The sequence below is a fragment of the Sparus aurata genome, chromosome 4, assembly GCF_900880675.1.
Source record: "Sparus aurata chromosome 4, fSpaAur1.1, whole genome shotgun sequence".
Classification (NCBI taxonomy): Eukaryota; Metazoa; Chordata; class Actinopteri; order Spariformes; family Sparidae; genus Sparus; species Sparus aurata.
In genome coordinates this window covers 5,321,091-5,337,444 of record NC_044190.1, presented here as the reverse complement: position 1 = coordinate 5,337,444, position 16,354 = coordinate 5,321,091, and the positions used below count along the sequence as shown (strand labels likewise).

Here is a 16,354-nt window from a genome sequence, read left to right as displayed (position 1 = left end):
AATCAGTTACATATCTCAGACTGTGTTATTGATAATACAAGATAAACCGGTAGCACTGAGAAGATAGGCAGTGATCATTTTTGTGGTAGTTTTCCAACAAGCGCATTGTGCAAACAAATTGGCATTTGAGGGGTTAAAAAATTAAAAATGAATCAATTTTTTGTACTTTGAACTGACATTAATTAAACATTTTATGCAGTAAAAGCAGCAAAAAACATACAAAATCCCCAAAATTACAGACTTAATCTGTTGGTGGCCATTTTTGGCCCCGAACAAGCTGAGAGGGTAGTAAAAACGAACAAGGCCAGAGGGTTAAGTCATGACAATGTGATGTGTTGAAAACATGTAAGTTCAGGTGAACATGTAAGTTGAAGTGAACATGTATGTTGAAATAAACATGTAAGTTGAAGTGAACGTGTAAGTTGAAGTGAACATGTACGTTGTAGCGAACATTTAAGTTGAAGTGAACATGTATGTTGAAGCAAACATGTAAGTCAGTGTTGTTTTTGGCAGCCATTTTAGATTTAGTCTTAGTCTTAGTCTTTTGGACTAAAATGCTTTTTCGTTTTAGTCAAATTTTAGTCATTTCTATATGTCCAGTTCTAATCGACGAAAACTGAAACAGGTTTTAGTCTAGTTTTAGTTAAAAAAAAACAAAACAAAAGAAGAAGTAAAGTCATTTAAGAAATTAATTCAGGTCAATAAGTACATAAGATCTACAAGCTCACAATGTGTTGCAATGTGTTGAACATCTGGATCTGCTATTTTCATAACTTATGTGTGACACTCTTGCATGATGAAGTAGGGCATCCATTCATGAAAAAAACAGTTGAAATATGTTGGAAAAAAAGTTGAAAAGTTGAAATATGGAGAGGCACTCTCCAATACTTATGGATTATATTTAAAATACATCCATATATCTGGGGGTAGGTGTAAACATGTGACGTGACGTGAAGCTCAAAGTTGGACAGTGAACAGTGACCACGAATTTGTCTTCAAAATAAGAGCTTTAAAGGAGTCATCACCTGGTTTTTTACATATCCAGTCCCTCTTGGATCGCTTTGGATCAATTCTTAAAACTTATTAGAAAAAAAAAAAAAAAAAAAAAAAATCAAACATAGAGCTTGTTCTTGTTCGCGAGATTATGCGCGAGGTTTTGACCGGTCCGGATGTGCATTGTATAAATATGTAATGAGGCGCGCGTTGATTGGCCGCAGGAAGGACAGAGCCAGAATGGGGGGAGAGCCTGCATGCACACAGACTCCACAACATAAACAGCTCCCTGTCATGGCGCACACACTAAATGACGAACCTTACGGAATTCAGGCATTTATATACGAGCCAGAGTCGGAAACCGAACGGGAGAGTGAAGAGGCAGGGACGGTGGAAGAGACACGTTTACAGCAGGATGTCTCTGAATGGTAAATTCTTTTTTTTTCCGTCTTACTTTTCACACTCGTGTTTTACATGTAAGACCTGAGTTTTAATGCTGGCGGTGACGATGTATGGCGTGAAAATGACAGAGAAATAAGCAGATTCGGTGTGCTCACTCTGGCTGAGGACGGCTGTGAGCCGATGCATATGCAAGTAGCCTCCTGTGGTAACGTCACCGCAGGAGCAGAGTCAAAATCTTGTGCTTTAGGAACGCGCACTATTGTGCGCTATTCCTGTTCGGAAAAAGAGCCAAAGCGAAAAAAATAAGCCACTTTCAAACTCCAGCTTTTCAGGCAAGTTTCAACAGAGGTCCAACACCAATATGCATGATTTAACGAGAGAAATTGCGATTTCCGGGTGATGACTCCTTTAAATTGCACCCCATTGGAGTTTAGAACTGGGTTCTTAGCAGGGGGGCTTTTAATTTGAAAGTAGCGACCATTCCTAGCTTGCCGCTACAACAACAAGCAGACAACGAAGACAGTAGAAATGTCATGCATTTTGAACGTCTGACAGACCCACTAACATTTACGTCCATTCTTGTCTCGTCAACGAAAACTCACACACGTCTCGCCATGTTTTAGTCATCAAAGAGCCATGTTTATCTCGTTACCATCTCGTTATCGTCATGAAAAAAAGGGGAGTCAACAAAATAATTTTGTCACCGTCATCATTGACAAAAACAACACTGATGTAAGTTGAAGTGAACATGTGAACATATATGTTGAAGTGATTGAATCCTCTCACTAAAGTGAAAGAGGAGACACCATTCACTGCATTACAAGAAAAAAGAAGCTTCAAACTTGAATTTTAAGCTTTCAGTTTAAAGTTAAAAAAAAAGGTTTCATAATGTTGCTTTTAAATTTAAATATTAAAAATATCCTTCATGCCTCTCGTGTCCTTTTGATGATTTTGTGGCATATCGCTAATAAAAGAGATATTTTCAGAGACTTCCTGGTTAAATAAAGTAGTAATTATTTATTTTGACAGTTTGCTAAGATTGCATAACTATGCAGTAGCCATCTCAGGGCCTTTCACTAGTTTAGGTACAACAAACTAATTACACAGATAACCTGGCAGTTTTCTGGCCCCTTAAAGTCTGTGGTTCAGTGTAGATAGGAATAACTCTGACCACTCAAGTTTATTCTAAAAGAAACCCTGAATCACTGTGATTCACTGCTATCTGTACAGTGCAGACATGTATCAATGAGGAGTCCATCCACAACATAGTATAGTACTGTAGCTGTGTCAATACCAGTTGACCAATACCATTAACCAGTCAATTATTTAATCCATATGAGACAAAAGCACATCACTGCAAACTGTTTATTTTTTCTGACCAACAAGTCAAAAGTCCTGAATATCTTCAACGTACTTGTGTGAAGTAGAGTGAAGCAGCAAACTGTCACACAGTAGAACCAGCAGAAGTTCAGTGTCTTTAACAGGGTCATTCCTCAGAATATTAATTGATAATCCAAGCTTTCTTTTGATCGAGTCGCCTCATCACCATGCTCTTTCTGTTACTGAATAACGTGTTCTGACATTATGTACTGCACGCTCACTTTCTTTCCACCTCTCCTCTATGTCTTTTGACAGGCATGGAATACTTTGGGAAAAATAACCATAAATAACTCTCACTTTGTCACATGGCCCAGCCATATGGTCTAAATCTGCACTACAAAGGCTCGCCGTGCACGTGACAATGGGACGCTATGAGCAGTCAAAATCATTCAGCTCGGCTCCGTGGCTCAGGATGATACAGGCTGTTTTCACAGTCGGCTCAGCAGCTACAGGCCTAAGAATATGCCTGACCCACACATTTTGCTTGAAAAATGTTTTGGATTGCGCCTCTCGCCATAAGCCACATTATGTAAGTGTGAAGTGTGAGAGGTATCAAAAGGAGTTGGCCCAGTGCCAGGATGTGTGTGTGTGTGTGTGTGTGTGTGTGTGTGTGTGTGTGTGTGTGTGTGTCTGTGGTAGTGGGTGCAGGTGATGAAAATATCTTGTATGAATAGTTCTTCTGAGAATATGAACAGAGTGCAATAAATTATAATGTGCCGATGCGGTGATTATGTGCTGAGGAATGCTGAGATGTCCTGAAGGAGTTAGTGGCAGCGTGGACAGATTTAAAGCATGAATGCAAATGTTTATTGATCTGGACAAATATTGTCTTATTAGTGAGTATGCTCTGTAGTACATTCTGATATTCAAAACACTGCTACTTAAGTCAAGTTACATTTTGGCAACGTTCCTAATGTTTTTATCAACTTTTGCACAACAGATGACAAAGTTTCTTAGGCCCAGAATTTCTGTGCATTGTGGAGAAATGTTCACACATTTCAATTTCATAACTTTTGTTCTTGTAGAAGTTTGTTTTTATGAATATATGCTGTATTTTGCGATCCCATCTGCAAACTTTGCCCAACTTAAGGACTCCACCACACCTGTTTCTGAACATCAAATTATTTTGCTTTCAATAACAATTACCTCTGCCACGAGGTTACGTTTTCACCCGTGTTGGTTTGTCAGCAGGATTACAGAAGTACTACCGAACGGATTTCCACAAAACCTGGATGGAAGCTGGGTATTGGCCCAGAATAGACCCCATTAACTTTCTTTCTTTCTTGCTCATATCTAAATGTCTTAAACTGAGATTAAAGGTGAGCACAGAGAACTTTCATCAAGAAAACAGCCTTCTAGTGTCAAACTCTGTTCAAACATCAGTCTATAGCAACAAAACTTCAAACACATATTTGAATCAAAAGAGCTTTAAGGTATTCCTGGATGCCTGGAGTCAACTTGTGTTGATTTGGGCAGCAATAAAGTTTCAGTTTTCACATTTGAAATCATACAAGATACGGTTTAGGCTTCATGCATCACAGTGTACTTATGCAACACCTGCTGTGGAAGGTGAGAATACTGTCAAAAAGATGACTGGACAGCAGTGACAAAACAAGAAAACTAAAGTCAGTTATCTTTTGATGTGAAAATAGTCAGGACTGTCCAACAAAGCCGGAAGTAACATACTTTTAGAGTTATTTCATAAAATAAACTTCTGTTCTGAAGCTTCAGCTCAAGTACTGAGTAAACTCTCTTCAGACACTAATGATGAGCCACACAATCCATTGTGGTAACCTTTGGCAAATGTTCTCAACAGCCTGACCTGATGTCCCCTTAGATTAGATAATTACAATTATTATGATGAGATGTCTGTGATATTGTTGTATAATAGACCTGAGTGTAGCATAAACGTTGTGCAGGGCAGGAGAAACATGAACTGACTACCACGACTGGAATAAGTGCCAGCGTCCATCTGCAGTCTTTTATGCACTATAACGCACACATAACCACCTGTCATTCATTGGTCTGAGGGACAATGAAGAGTTAGGAATATCAGGCTGGAATACCATTAAACATGCTGTATATCTAAAATGGTTTGTTGTAAGTGTTGCTTTATTGTCCCACTCATCATCACTGGATAATAATCACTGTCATAGAGGATCTGCACAGGCTACATACCTTGGAAGACATCCACATCCCAGAAGGTCCTCTGAGCTTGGACATAATCATAGTCCTCTTGAGAAAAAATAATAAAAATAAAAATAGTAATAATAATTTGTGCACAAAGTCCAGCGGACAGAAGATGAAGTTGCTTGCAAACTCCCATCCAAGGAGTTTCCACGACAGAGTCATTTTTGCTATAGCTTTCCATCTGCAACCGTGTAAAGGGATATTGTCATTTTGAGGTGGTTTAATTCAAACTGGGGAAACTGTTGTCACCAAGACCCCCAAGCCTGTCCGTACAAAACCTGGCGGGGGAGTCATTTCTCAAGCCATTTATAACTCCAATGGTTTCCTGTGCTTAGCTCTCATGGTGGCTCAACAACAAAACGCTTGTTTTGGCCTGTTGTGGAAAAGCATATTCATGTAGATGTTGTAGAAATAACTCTAGCCCTGGTTTATTTGATGACTGCTAAATTCTGTCTTATCAATGAGCGTTTTGTTAATACTAAGTGTTGGAACACTAACAAAAGTCTTTTATCTGTCTTCGGCCTTTCCTTTAATGGAGTCGAATTTTTATTGGCAGCGCATGAAAGATGTTATTAATATCCTTAGTTCGCTCTCTTTGAGGAAGTAACTCAAACATTCTTCTGCTAAGTGGTCAGAGGATGACTAAATTATTGCCATTTACATGGCCTACAGTTTCTGTCTCTAAAAGAAAAATCAGCCTAACCCAGCGCAAATTCTACATTTAGTGCAAACAAATATTTTAAACTTTATTGCATAACAGCAAAACGACCATCCTTATACTTCCAGTTGTTGACAGATGAAACTAATAAAGTGCGAATGCATAGCCTGTCTTTTCTCGAATTTCGATTTGATCTCAGATTTAAAAGCCCGCACGGGTTATATGATTAATTAATCAACCAATTCGACAAATACCGATCGTAATTGTTCCTAAGTGGAGAAGATCTGAATAAACTATTCTGAGATGGAGGGAATGAAATATTTCAACCTGCCAATTGGTGACGTGTGTTTGTGTGCGTGCGTAAAACGTGTGTTAGGGGGCCACCTGCTCTCGGGCACACTGAATCTTTATAGGGCGAATTCTTCCACAGAAAAAAGAAAAATAAAAGGACACTACTTGTTATCACACGTCAGTCTGAATGGATTTTGAGTTAGTACTGTTTTTCCTGCCTATGTCTGTGCCGTTTCCTTTACTGGGGCTCTTGTCCAGCCCGCACAGCGACTCTGTCACCCCCTCCTCCATCTCCATATACTCCGCTTTATCACCCAGCGAGGAGCCAGAGGGCGAGCCTTTGAATTTCCTTAGAAAGTCCGGGAAATACGGGCAGCCCGGGGGCATGCTCTCCACAACCGGCGTCTGGTCGTCATTGTCGGTCTCCCTGTGGTAAAAGTAGTTGAAGTTGGACACTATGACCGGCACCGGGAGCGCGATGGTTAACACGCCCGCGATGGCGCAGAGGGAGCCCACTATCTTCCCCCCGACGGTGATGGGCTTCATGTCACCGTAGCCCACCGTGGTCATGGTCACCACGGCCCACCAGAAGGCGTCGGGGATGCTCGTGAACTGGGAGGTGGGTTCGTCTGCCTCGGCGAAATACACCGCGCTGGAGAACAGGATGACACCTATGACCAGGAAGAAAATGAGGAGGGCCAGCTCCCTCATGCTGGCGCGCAGGGTATGACCCAGGATCTGCAGCCCCTTGGAGTGCCGGGACAGCTTGAAGATGCGGAACACCCTGACGAGGCGGATTATTCTCAGGATGGCAAAGCTCATCGCTTGCTGCCCGTTGCCTTGGTGCTGCGCCAGGTCCGTGCCGAGAGTTATGAAATAAGGCAAAATGGATACAATGTCTATTGAGTTCATAATGTTTTTAAAGAAAGCCGGTTTGCTCGGACTCGCAAAGAATCGGACTATAATCTCAAAGGAAAACCAGATGATGCAAACCGTCTCCACAATGAAAAACGGGTCGTTGAAAGGAGTAAATCCGTGGTCCGGCTGAGTGGAGTTGTGTCGTGGCTGCAGATACTCTTTTTCATCCCTGAACTCCGGCAGCGTCTCCAGGCAGAAAATGACAATAGAAATAACTATGACCAGGACGGACACCACTGCGATCCCCCTGGCAGGACTCGAGCTCTCCGGATACTCAAAAAGCAGCCAGATCTGGCGTTTGAACTCGTCCTCGGGCAGAGGCTTCTCCTCCTCTTTGACGAAACCCTCATCCTCCCGAAACTTGAGTATCGCCTCTTCCCCGAGTTCATAAAACTTCACCTCCTCGGAGAAGATGTCAAACGGGACGTTGACGGGTCTTTTCAACCGCCCCCCTGACTGGTAATAGTACAGAATGGCGTCAAAACTTGGTCGGTTCCGGTCGAAGAAGTATTCGTTCCTCAGCGGGTCAAAGTACCTGATTCTTTTATCGGGGTCTCCCAGGAGGGTGTCCGGGAACTGAGTGAGAGTCTTGAGCTGAGTTTCAAACTTCAGCCCCGACACGTTGATGACCACTCTCTCGCAGCAGCCGCACTCGCTGTAAACGTTTTCGTATCCGGACTGGGGGCGCCTGTCAGTGAGCGACACCGTTTCCTCCTCATCATCCATGTTACACAGAAAGCTCGACCTCTTGCTGCCCTGGTTCCCCCCTTCTCCCTCCTCCTCCTCCTCCTCCTCCTCCTCGGCTTCCTCAGCCTCTTCCTCCTCTATCATGATGTCCTCCTCGGATCCAAGCAGCGCCAGCTCCGAGTGGCGCAGGTCCCCGCCGAGTGTCGTCCGGCTGCGTCTCCACCGTCCGACGCCGCGCTGCTTTTTCCGCTCTCTGAGAACTCTCTGCTGCTGCTGCTGCTGCTGCTCGGGCTCCTGCTGGTGCTGTGGCGGCTGCGAGGAGGAGGTGGTGGAGGAGGAGGGGCGCGAGGCGGTGCCGCCGCTGCTGATGTTGGCGTTCGTGGAGGAGGCGGCGCGAGACTGATGCTGGCGGTTGTTTAGGAGATGAGCGCTGGAGGAGGAGGAGGTGGAGGTGGACCCCCCCAAGCTGCCGCTGCCGCCGCCTCCTCCCTCCGCACCCGACCCACCTTCAGCAACGGCCGCCGCAGCCGCCGCTCTCGACTGGGCAGCCTGTCGCTCCCTCTCGCGCTCCCTCTCCCGTGCGCGAGCTTGGGCATATCCGTAAGGCAGGTGACTATTGCACCCGCCGTCCGCACCAACCATAGCAAACTCCATTTTAAGTCAATGAGCGGTGCGGTCCGTGAGCGCTACAGAGACCGCCTCGGGGCGACGTGGATGCAGGCCAGAGGAGAAAAGTTGCAGCTCAGTGCGCTCTAAGAGAGAAAATGAAGCATCAACGGGTTCCGACCAGTTGTGGATGTGAGAATGTCAGAATAACAAACCCACCTCAGTCAGGTCCATGTCGAAAGCGGTCCATGTGGCTACTTACATGGTAGGAGATGATAAAAAGCCTGTCTTCCCGCTCAGGCACAGGCCTCCAGGATTCTATGACATCATTACCATAACCAAAATATGTAAGGGCCGGTGGCACAGCCTGTTACGCAGAAGCTCTGTGTCAAAACTTGTAGTGCCCTTTTATTTGTTCAGCAATATCAATCACCAAGTCAACACGCGACACCACAGCAGGCTCTCCGGTGCCCATCAGGTGGTTAATCTCTCCACGACCACGGCTCGAGCCCAAATGCGTCTCATGATCCTTCGTGGTGACTCCTGGTTGCCATTTTACGTGATGAGTTAAAAAAATATATATTATTATTAAAAAAAAAAAAAAAAAAAAAAGCTTAATCTCTGCTGTTTTTATTCTGAAGCTCCGATGAACGTGAATGACTTTATTCCTCTGACGCTCTCTGGAGCTGCGAGAGAAAGACAGGAGAGAAAACAGCGGTTGGTTCAGACGAGAGGAAAAATATACATTCATGTTCATGTCCGTTGACTGCACAGTCCAGGATACTACGCATCTTTAGCAAGATAAGGGCAGTATGACTTGATTTGCATATCATTACTATTTTCATTATTATTATTATTGTTGTTGTTGTTGTTGTTGTTGGGTGAGCACAAAGGTGGGCTGTCGGAAATGAATGCATGGATATTTATGTTAAGAACAGACATTACGCACGAACCTGTGCTCGTGAACATAGCCCCCCTTCACCCTGACATTCATACTTACATGTGAAAAGGGGCCAAACGAAAACGCCTCAGCCCCAATACAAACAAATCTGCTGGAGGAGGAAGAGGAGGAGGCGGTGGTTGTGGTGGTGTTGGAGGAGGAGGAGGGAGGGTACGTGAGGATGCAGTTCTTCGCTTTTGCCCAAATTCCCTCTTGATTTCCGGGGGGTAATATCAAAAATCCCTCGTCGTATCCAAGCAGCGACCATATCATCCGCTGTGTGCAGCCGTGCTCTGACGCACTGAGGAGGACACTTTTTTGGCTGCGTCTCGACGTCTTGTCTCAATTCAACAGGATCTACTGGCACTTCAGCCCCCGTTTCTGCTGCATCGCTCCTGATACACTGGCAGCAATAATCATTGAGGAAAAAGGGAGAAAAAGAAGCAGGTGAGCGGGCAGCGAGTTGGCATCAATGACAGCTGCACACGGTAACGGCGAGAGGATGCGAGGAAGGGTAAAAGTTTACCTTCACGCAAGCGAGGGGAAATGGCCCCATGGTAGAGTCTGAGCAAAGCACATCTGTCTGTCTGCCGCTGTAGCCCTACCTATACTCCGGTATCCTTCCCATTGTTTGTGTGTGTGTGTGTGTGTGTGTGTGTGTGTGTTGATGGAGAGGCTCGGTGAGAAAGTCGTTCATGTACTGCAGCGCATGCAGGCGGTGCTCGGTCCTCCCCCAGTGGATGCAGCCGGTCACTACGCACCGTGCTGCAGTCTCACACCCGAGCCTCCTCTGTCCTTCATCCTCACTGCTGAATGGCAACCGGTGTCCTTACTCAAAAATGTTATAAGTTACTCTGCAGTCATTCCTAAAGTAACGCCAGTGCCTACACCTCGCTGGTAGTGGAGCGTTACACGACAAACACATTTGCAGTTTAAGATGAATCCATCCTCCCAACCCACCAAATTATTGTAAATTTTTTGTCCTTTTCTACCTTTAAATGTTTTTTCTGCATGATGGTGCCTCCACTTTTCAGTAATGCCTTCCTGCTGAACACTCTTCCTTGTGCACACCATGTGATAAGATATAAAGATGTCACCTGAACCTGTAAAAGGTCCCAAATTACAGTTTACATTCACAATGTTTGAGTGTAGCATCACCTGAAAGATAACTTTTTCTCCCATGATTAAAAACCAGTTTAGAACCAGGCCTTTCTATTTATTATCGCATATTCAGCCCACATTTTATATTTGACTAGGTTAATGCCGTCCAGTTTAGAGGTGATTTGTTCATTTTACAGTGTCCGCCAATAGTTCAGTCTGTAGAAACCAGAGAGAAAACCAACAAACATGTGTTGAAGCTGTGGATGTTACGCCAGCAGCTGCTCAGACAAGTGACGGGTGGTTACAGCATCATACAAAAGGACTTTGGTGTCTTATCATCCTCAGCGATATAAAACACTGACATTCCATTACAGCATGTGAAAACATCATCTGAGGCATGAATGACATCAGATCCACATTTACAGCCAAGTAAGCATTACACTGAGAATGAAGGACTTTGTTGATATTCTTTATAAGTAACAAAGCCCCTCAATGTTGTTGCAAAGGAACATTAATGTTATAAGCTAAATGGAAGAAACGTTTTTCTGATGCATCTCTCTTACAGCTGCAAACCCTGATTCAACACCAACAACCTTCAAAACACACATTTATATTAAAACTAGAAGAAAAACAAAGCATTCCTGCTTTGTTTTGACTAACACAGCAATGTGAACATAACTGCTTGAAATTCCATAAAAACTATAAGGCATTGAAAAAACATTGCCAAAAAAATTGGGTGGTCACTGTAATATCACAAAGCTGGATGTTAAAATGAAGTACCTGAAAAGGCTTGAAAAAAGCTTAATATTTGATAAGAGGATGAATGTAGAAGGGCTCTCTTTGCTTAAAGGCTGAAAAATAATATGTAGCATATGTAGTAGCATTAGTAGTACAAGTAGTAGTACTGGTAGAAAAGCAGTAGAAGTATTAGTAGTAGTGGTACAACGAGAGAGAGAGAGAGAGAGAGAGAGAGAGAGAGAGACAGAGAGAGAGGGTTCAAACCTGAAGCAGATCAAGGTTTAAATGTATTAACAGTTCAGATCAATGGCTTAATGCTGCTGTATAATGATGTTGCTGGACATTTAGCAACATTTCTATTTTTTGTAAAAAAAAACAAACAAAAGAACAAAACAGGAAGGCCTTAAAGGAAAATCAAAAGCTCAAAGACAATTGCCAGAAACTGAAAGCGCTCATTAGAACAAATATAAAGCTGATCATTGAAAAGAGCATGCAGGACTCGCTTTGCCTAACTTCACGGCATGCTATTGGGCAGCTTGCCTTCGCTCCGTGTCCTTCTGGCTGGACGACACGTTCCTGTTATCTGGCTGGTTGGAGATGGAAAGGGAGGACTGTCTGCCCTACTCAACTGGTGCAGTTATACTTTCACCTGTGGCTGCTGATAAAAGCTGTTACAGACACAACCCAGTAATACACAATATAATACGGATCTGGAAATAAATGGAAAAGCACTTTAATTTCTCCTTTTGATTACCTATTGCATCTAACCCATCATTCGCTCCCTCAAACAGGGGCGGCCTTTTTAATGCCTGTAAAGAGTTAGGGATAGTTAATATTGGTGACCTCTATGTTGAGGGGACTTTTGCATCTTTTGAAAAGCTTCGGGAAAAATATGACCTACCCAGGGTCTACCCACGGTTTTTATTTTTTCATTATTTTTTATTTAGATATTTTCGAATCAGGGACTATGTCAGGGAGCATCTGCCTAGATTTGAAAATGCATCCCCCGATGAATTGGATGGGTGTTTGAAATTGTGCACAGGTTCAGACCATGCCCAGACAGCAAAAAGGTCAGTATAGCATTCGGCCACTTCCGCCCTACCTCCGTTTACCAGTCAGATGCGCTGAACACACCTGCAACGTATCTGACAGATTGACTGATCCCTTGATTGGTCTGCAGCAGATTTGAGGCCAATCTGCAAGACAGACGCGCGCTTTCGCTACATCGCGGCACCGTGGCAGGTTCTTGCCAGTTTTTGTCAAAGTTTTTTGGTAAGTGCATATTGAAACGTTACAGTTTTATGATACTATTCATTTGAAATAATGAATTAGGATTCTGTTAAACGTGAGCTGAGTGTGATTTTGTGTTAGACAATTGTGGCATCGCTAGCTTTGTTGGTCTAAATCTCCATTATCACGAAAACAGTACTGTTGGCGATAGTTTATTTGATAGTGTGCAAACACGGCTATTAGCATATTAGCACTAGCATGCCTCGCTAACATGAGGTTAGCATAACGTTAACCACATGTTAGCGAGGAATCAGCAGAAACTATCCAGTACAGCATAAACTACATGTAATGGCTGCTGACATCCAGATTTATTGTATAAGAACAAATATTGTCCAAGGTAACGTTAGCTTCTCGTTAGCATAGCGTCAGCGTAACGTTAGCTTTTTGTTAGCGTAGCGGCAGGATAACGTTAGCATAGCATCAGAGTAGGCCGCCTCTGAAAACCCTCTCTACATGGAAATGAGTGTGAAACTACTCCGTGTGTTACTCCGTGTTCAACATTAAAGGACATGCTCTCCATCTTGTTTTTTAAATATGAATTATGGAGTCTGCCAGTAAACCGGGACTGCCAAAAATGCTAACGGACTTCCGGGCCAGGAAGACCGTTAGCATTTTTGGCACTCCCGGTTCCCTCGTCTAAAAGTCAATGTTTTTGAATGGGATTTTGGTAAAATACCTCATAAGGTCTGGTTAACAAAAGCTTATATGGGTTTCATGTTTTGTTCTACGCTCTTCAACAAGTAAAAACAGTCCGATTTCACCATTTATACAATGTTTTTCAAATACAACTGCCGAAATCATTTAAAAGATTAATGGCGGTGACGACGGTCATGTGACCGTTAGTAGTCTGTTGAAGCCCAACGTTAGCTTTTTCTGGCGATCGCATTCAAGCTTCAAATACGGTTTAAAAGGTGTTCATATGTGAAGATTATCTCGCTGAACAAAATGTGTAAGTGTTAGCCACAGAGCTTATTTCTGACATAATCCAAAACTATGACTTTGCATCCTATTGATGGGTGCCGGGATGCACACACAATGTGGAATCAGAAAACTTGACTTGTGATGCTCAGAAAAGGGTCTGCTTTTAATAGTATCAAAGCATGCACACAACTAGGCATTTGTGATGAATTGCTTACTTTAGATTGCAAAATATAGAAACAACCTTTTTTTAATCACAATTGACTGACAACATTGCCACGTATTGTAGAAAACATTGTATAATCTGAATGCTTTCTCTCCCAATAGGAGTGTTCCTGTGACAAGCAACCGTTGCTGTGACAAAGACGTGAGTGAAAGATGGAAACAAGGGTGGTCTCTAGGTCCACTCTCAGAAGGCGTGCACGCAGAGACCTTGACAGGACGCTACAACAAATTAGCGATGACTACAACACTAATATGTCTCTTACTGTTGATGATCAAAGTGAAGAATCTGTGCTGGGGGACATTTGTAATAAGGATGCAGGGGGGGAGGACACTGCATCTGCTATAGACATGGACACATCTGTTTATGAAGATATGGATGGAAGCATTTATGTACAAATGGACAAAAACATTTCTGACTTTCCTCAGTGTAGTAGGCCAGACCAAGACCCAGACTCAGACTCGTCTGAATCAGATGATGTTTTCGAGCCAAGCAGCCTTAGAGAGAGTATCTGTAATTGGGCCCTGACCTTTGGTATTTCACTTGTTGCGCTCACAGCACTTCTAGGTATATTGCAGTTTTACCACCCTGATCTGCCAAAAGATGCTAGAACTATCCTTAAGACTGACACTCGCTACACTATTCAGAACAAGGTTGGGGGGCAGTATCATTATTTTGGTATATTTTCTTCCATCAAGAGGACACTGTCTCAGATCATTGCCTCTGTTACTGATGGTTTTACATTGAAGTTACAGATAAATATCGATGGGTTACCCTTGTTCAAGAGCTCAGGTGTTCAAATTTGGCCTATATTGGGCCTGTTGGTCAGTGTTCCAATGAAAGAGCCTGTTGTAATTGCTTTATTTTGTGGGATGAACAAACCAAGTTCAGCTAATGAATTCTTAAAAGATTTTATTGTTGAACTTCAGGAACTGGAGAAAGGCTTTGATTTTAATGGGAAACAGCTTTTTCTGAAGGTCAACTCGGTAATATGTGATGCGCCTGCCAGAGCATTTGTAAAGCGAACTAAGCCACACAATGGATATTATGGCTGTGATAAATGTGTCCAGCGGGGACTCTATGTAAACAGACGCATGACATTTCCATCTACTGATAGCATGCTTAGGACTGATGAGTCATTTGCACGTCAGGCTTATGAAGACCATCAACATGGGCCAAGTCCTTTTCTTGGTTCAAATGTTGGCATGGTGACACAATTTCCCCTCGACTATATGCACTTGGTTTGTTTGGGTGTTGTCCGGAAGTTGTTGCTTATGTGGCTCAGAGGTCCTCTTAATGTTCGTCTATCTGCTAATGTTGTTAATCGAATGTCTGAACATATGAAAGAACTGCGGCCTGACATTCCCATGGAATTTGCTCGAAAACCAAGATCATTTAGAGAAATAGACAGGTGGAAGGCCACTGAATTTAGACAATTTCTATTGTATACTGGCCCTGTCATATTGTCTTTGTATTTTGAGAGTACTGCAATGTATAACAACTTTATGTTGCTGTTTTCTGCCATTTCAATTTTGATCAATCCAGACCTTGCATTGTCCTACTGTCAGTATGCGCAGACATTACTTGAAACATTTGTGAAACATTTTGGTGAGATATATGGCAACGATGCTATTGTTTATAATGTGCATGGTTTAATTCACCTCCCCCTGGATGTACAGCAGTTTGGTAGTCTAGATCACATTTCTGCGTTTCCTTTTGAAAACCACCTCCAGAAGATGAAGAAGCTTGTTCGCAAACCAGAACGTCCTATCGCTCAGATCATACGTAGACTGTCGGAACAAAGTTTTGCTGGGACTTGCATGACATCTGGTCAGGGTTCTGGTCTGCCATTGGGTCCTTTAAAAAAACACCACTTTGATGGACCAGTTCCTGATGGGCTTGATGTTAAAGGACAGTACGGTCAGTTAGACACTGATCAATGGACAATGAAAGTCTCAAGAGGGAACAACATCTTTTTGATTGGAGATGATATTTGTATGATAGACAACATTATTGAGTGCATCAGTGGAGTATATGTTGTATACAGAGTCTTCTCTGATAAGAAGGTCTTCTTTACATACCCATTCAGCTCTGACCTGCTAAACATGTACTGTGTGAGTCAAGCAATAGGTCCAATCAAATATGCAGAACTGTCAGCTGTTAGAAGAAAATGCATCGCTCTTCCACATAGGAGAGATTTTGTGGTCATGCCTTTACTTCATACATCCAAATAGAGCTGCAACGATTAATCGATCGACAGGAAATTAATTGCCAACTATTTTGATCCGTTTTATTATTTTGTTTATTTTGATAATACAATGCCTCTTGGATTTGAAAAAGCAGAATTGATATTGATGATGCACAATGCACTGACTTAAAAGGATCTGAATATGTGCCAACGGAATGCACTCTTCTGTCCTTGCCCCCCTCCTTTTTTTTTTTTTTTTTTTTTTTTTTTTTTTCTCTCTGTCAAAGGATGTTTCTTGTAGTGGAATTTCTTGGTGAGAAAAAGTCTGTGGCTGTGCTGCCACAGTCATGGTACAAGGATGGAGCAGCTTACTGGCCAGACTACAAGAATGATGACAAAATCAACAAAGCTGCAAGATCAGCAGAAAAGCGAGGCAAACACTGGACCAGACATGATGCCAGGGTGTTGACCAGATGTGGTGAGTGTTTTCATTGAGCACACAGCACACGTATGGTGTTAGTCCTTCAGTTAAAACTGACACTCTGACATTTATATATATGTTTTTTTTTTTTGTTTTTTTTTTTAGGTGATTATTTGACAGCCAGGCTGGCAATGAGAAAGTCTTTGAACTGTCAAACATCAGAACTGGACTCGGATCGCGAAGAAGACTTGATGCATGTCAAGAGGAAACGTAAGCCAGTGTAAGTCTGAACAACAATCGGATACATTGTTAAGATAAATTAGAATGAAATGATGTACTTGGTTAAAATAAAATTGAGCACTTTACAATAAAGAGGATTAATGCATGCCTATTCATGGTGTAAGGTGCAG

General features: G+C 42.8%; 2 protein-coding genes across 6 annotated transcripts in view; one reads left to right on the top strand and one right to left on the bottom strand.

The window, feature by feature from the left end:
* Positions 1-9,236, bottom strand: part of kcna4 (potassium voltage-gated channel, shaker-related subfamily, member 4) — an 86,350-nt gene extending 77,114 nt beyond the window's left edge. The window contains exons 1-2 of the mRNA XM_030415029.1: positions 9,126-9,236; positions 4,954-8,811 (exon numbers count right to left, since the gene is read on the bottom strand). Coding sequence (XP_030270889.1) covers positions 6,086-8,173 — 2,088 coding nt within the window. The 5' untranslated portion in view covers positions 8,174-8,811; positions 9,126-9,236 and the 3' untranslated portion in view covers positions 4,954-6,085. The remainder of the gene's footprint in view (positions 1-4,953; positions 8,812-9,125) is intronic.
* Positions 8,020-15,757, top strand: LOC115580540 (uncharacterized). Of its 5 annotated transcripts, none has more exons than XM_030415034.1 (2): positions 8,020-8,128; positions 13,440-15,757. In XM_030415034.1, exon 2 carries the CDS (start codon positions 13,491-13,493, stop codon positions 15,567-15,569), a length of 2,079 nt encoding a protein of 692 aa, XP_030270894.1. In that variant the 5' UTR covers positions 8,020-8,128; positions 13,440-13,490; the 3' UTR covers positions 15,570-15,757. The 5 variants fall into 5 exon arrangements, with proteins under 5 accessions (XP_030270894.1, XP_030270892.1, XP_030270891.1 ...); XM_030415032.1 differs by lacking the exon at positions 8,020-8,128 and adding an exon at positions 8,738-8,932; XM_030415031.1 differs by lacking the exon at positions 8,020-8,128 and adding an exon at positions 9,400-9,512.
* Positions 15,758-16,354: the final 597 nt, after the last annotated feature.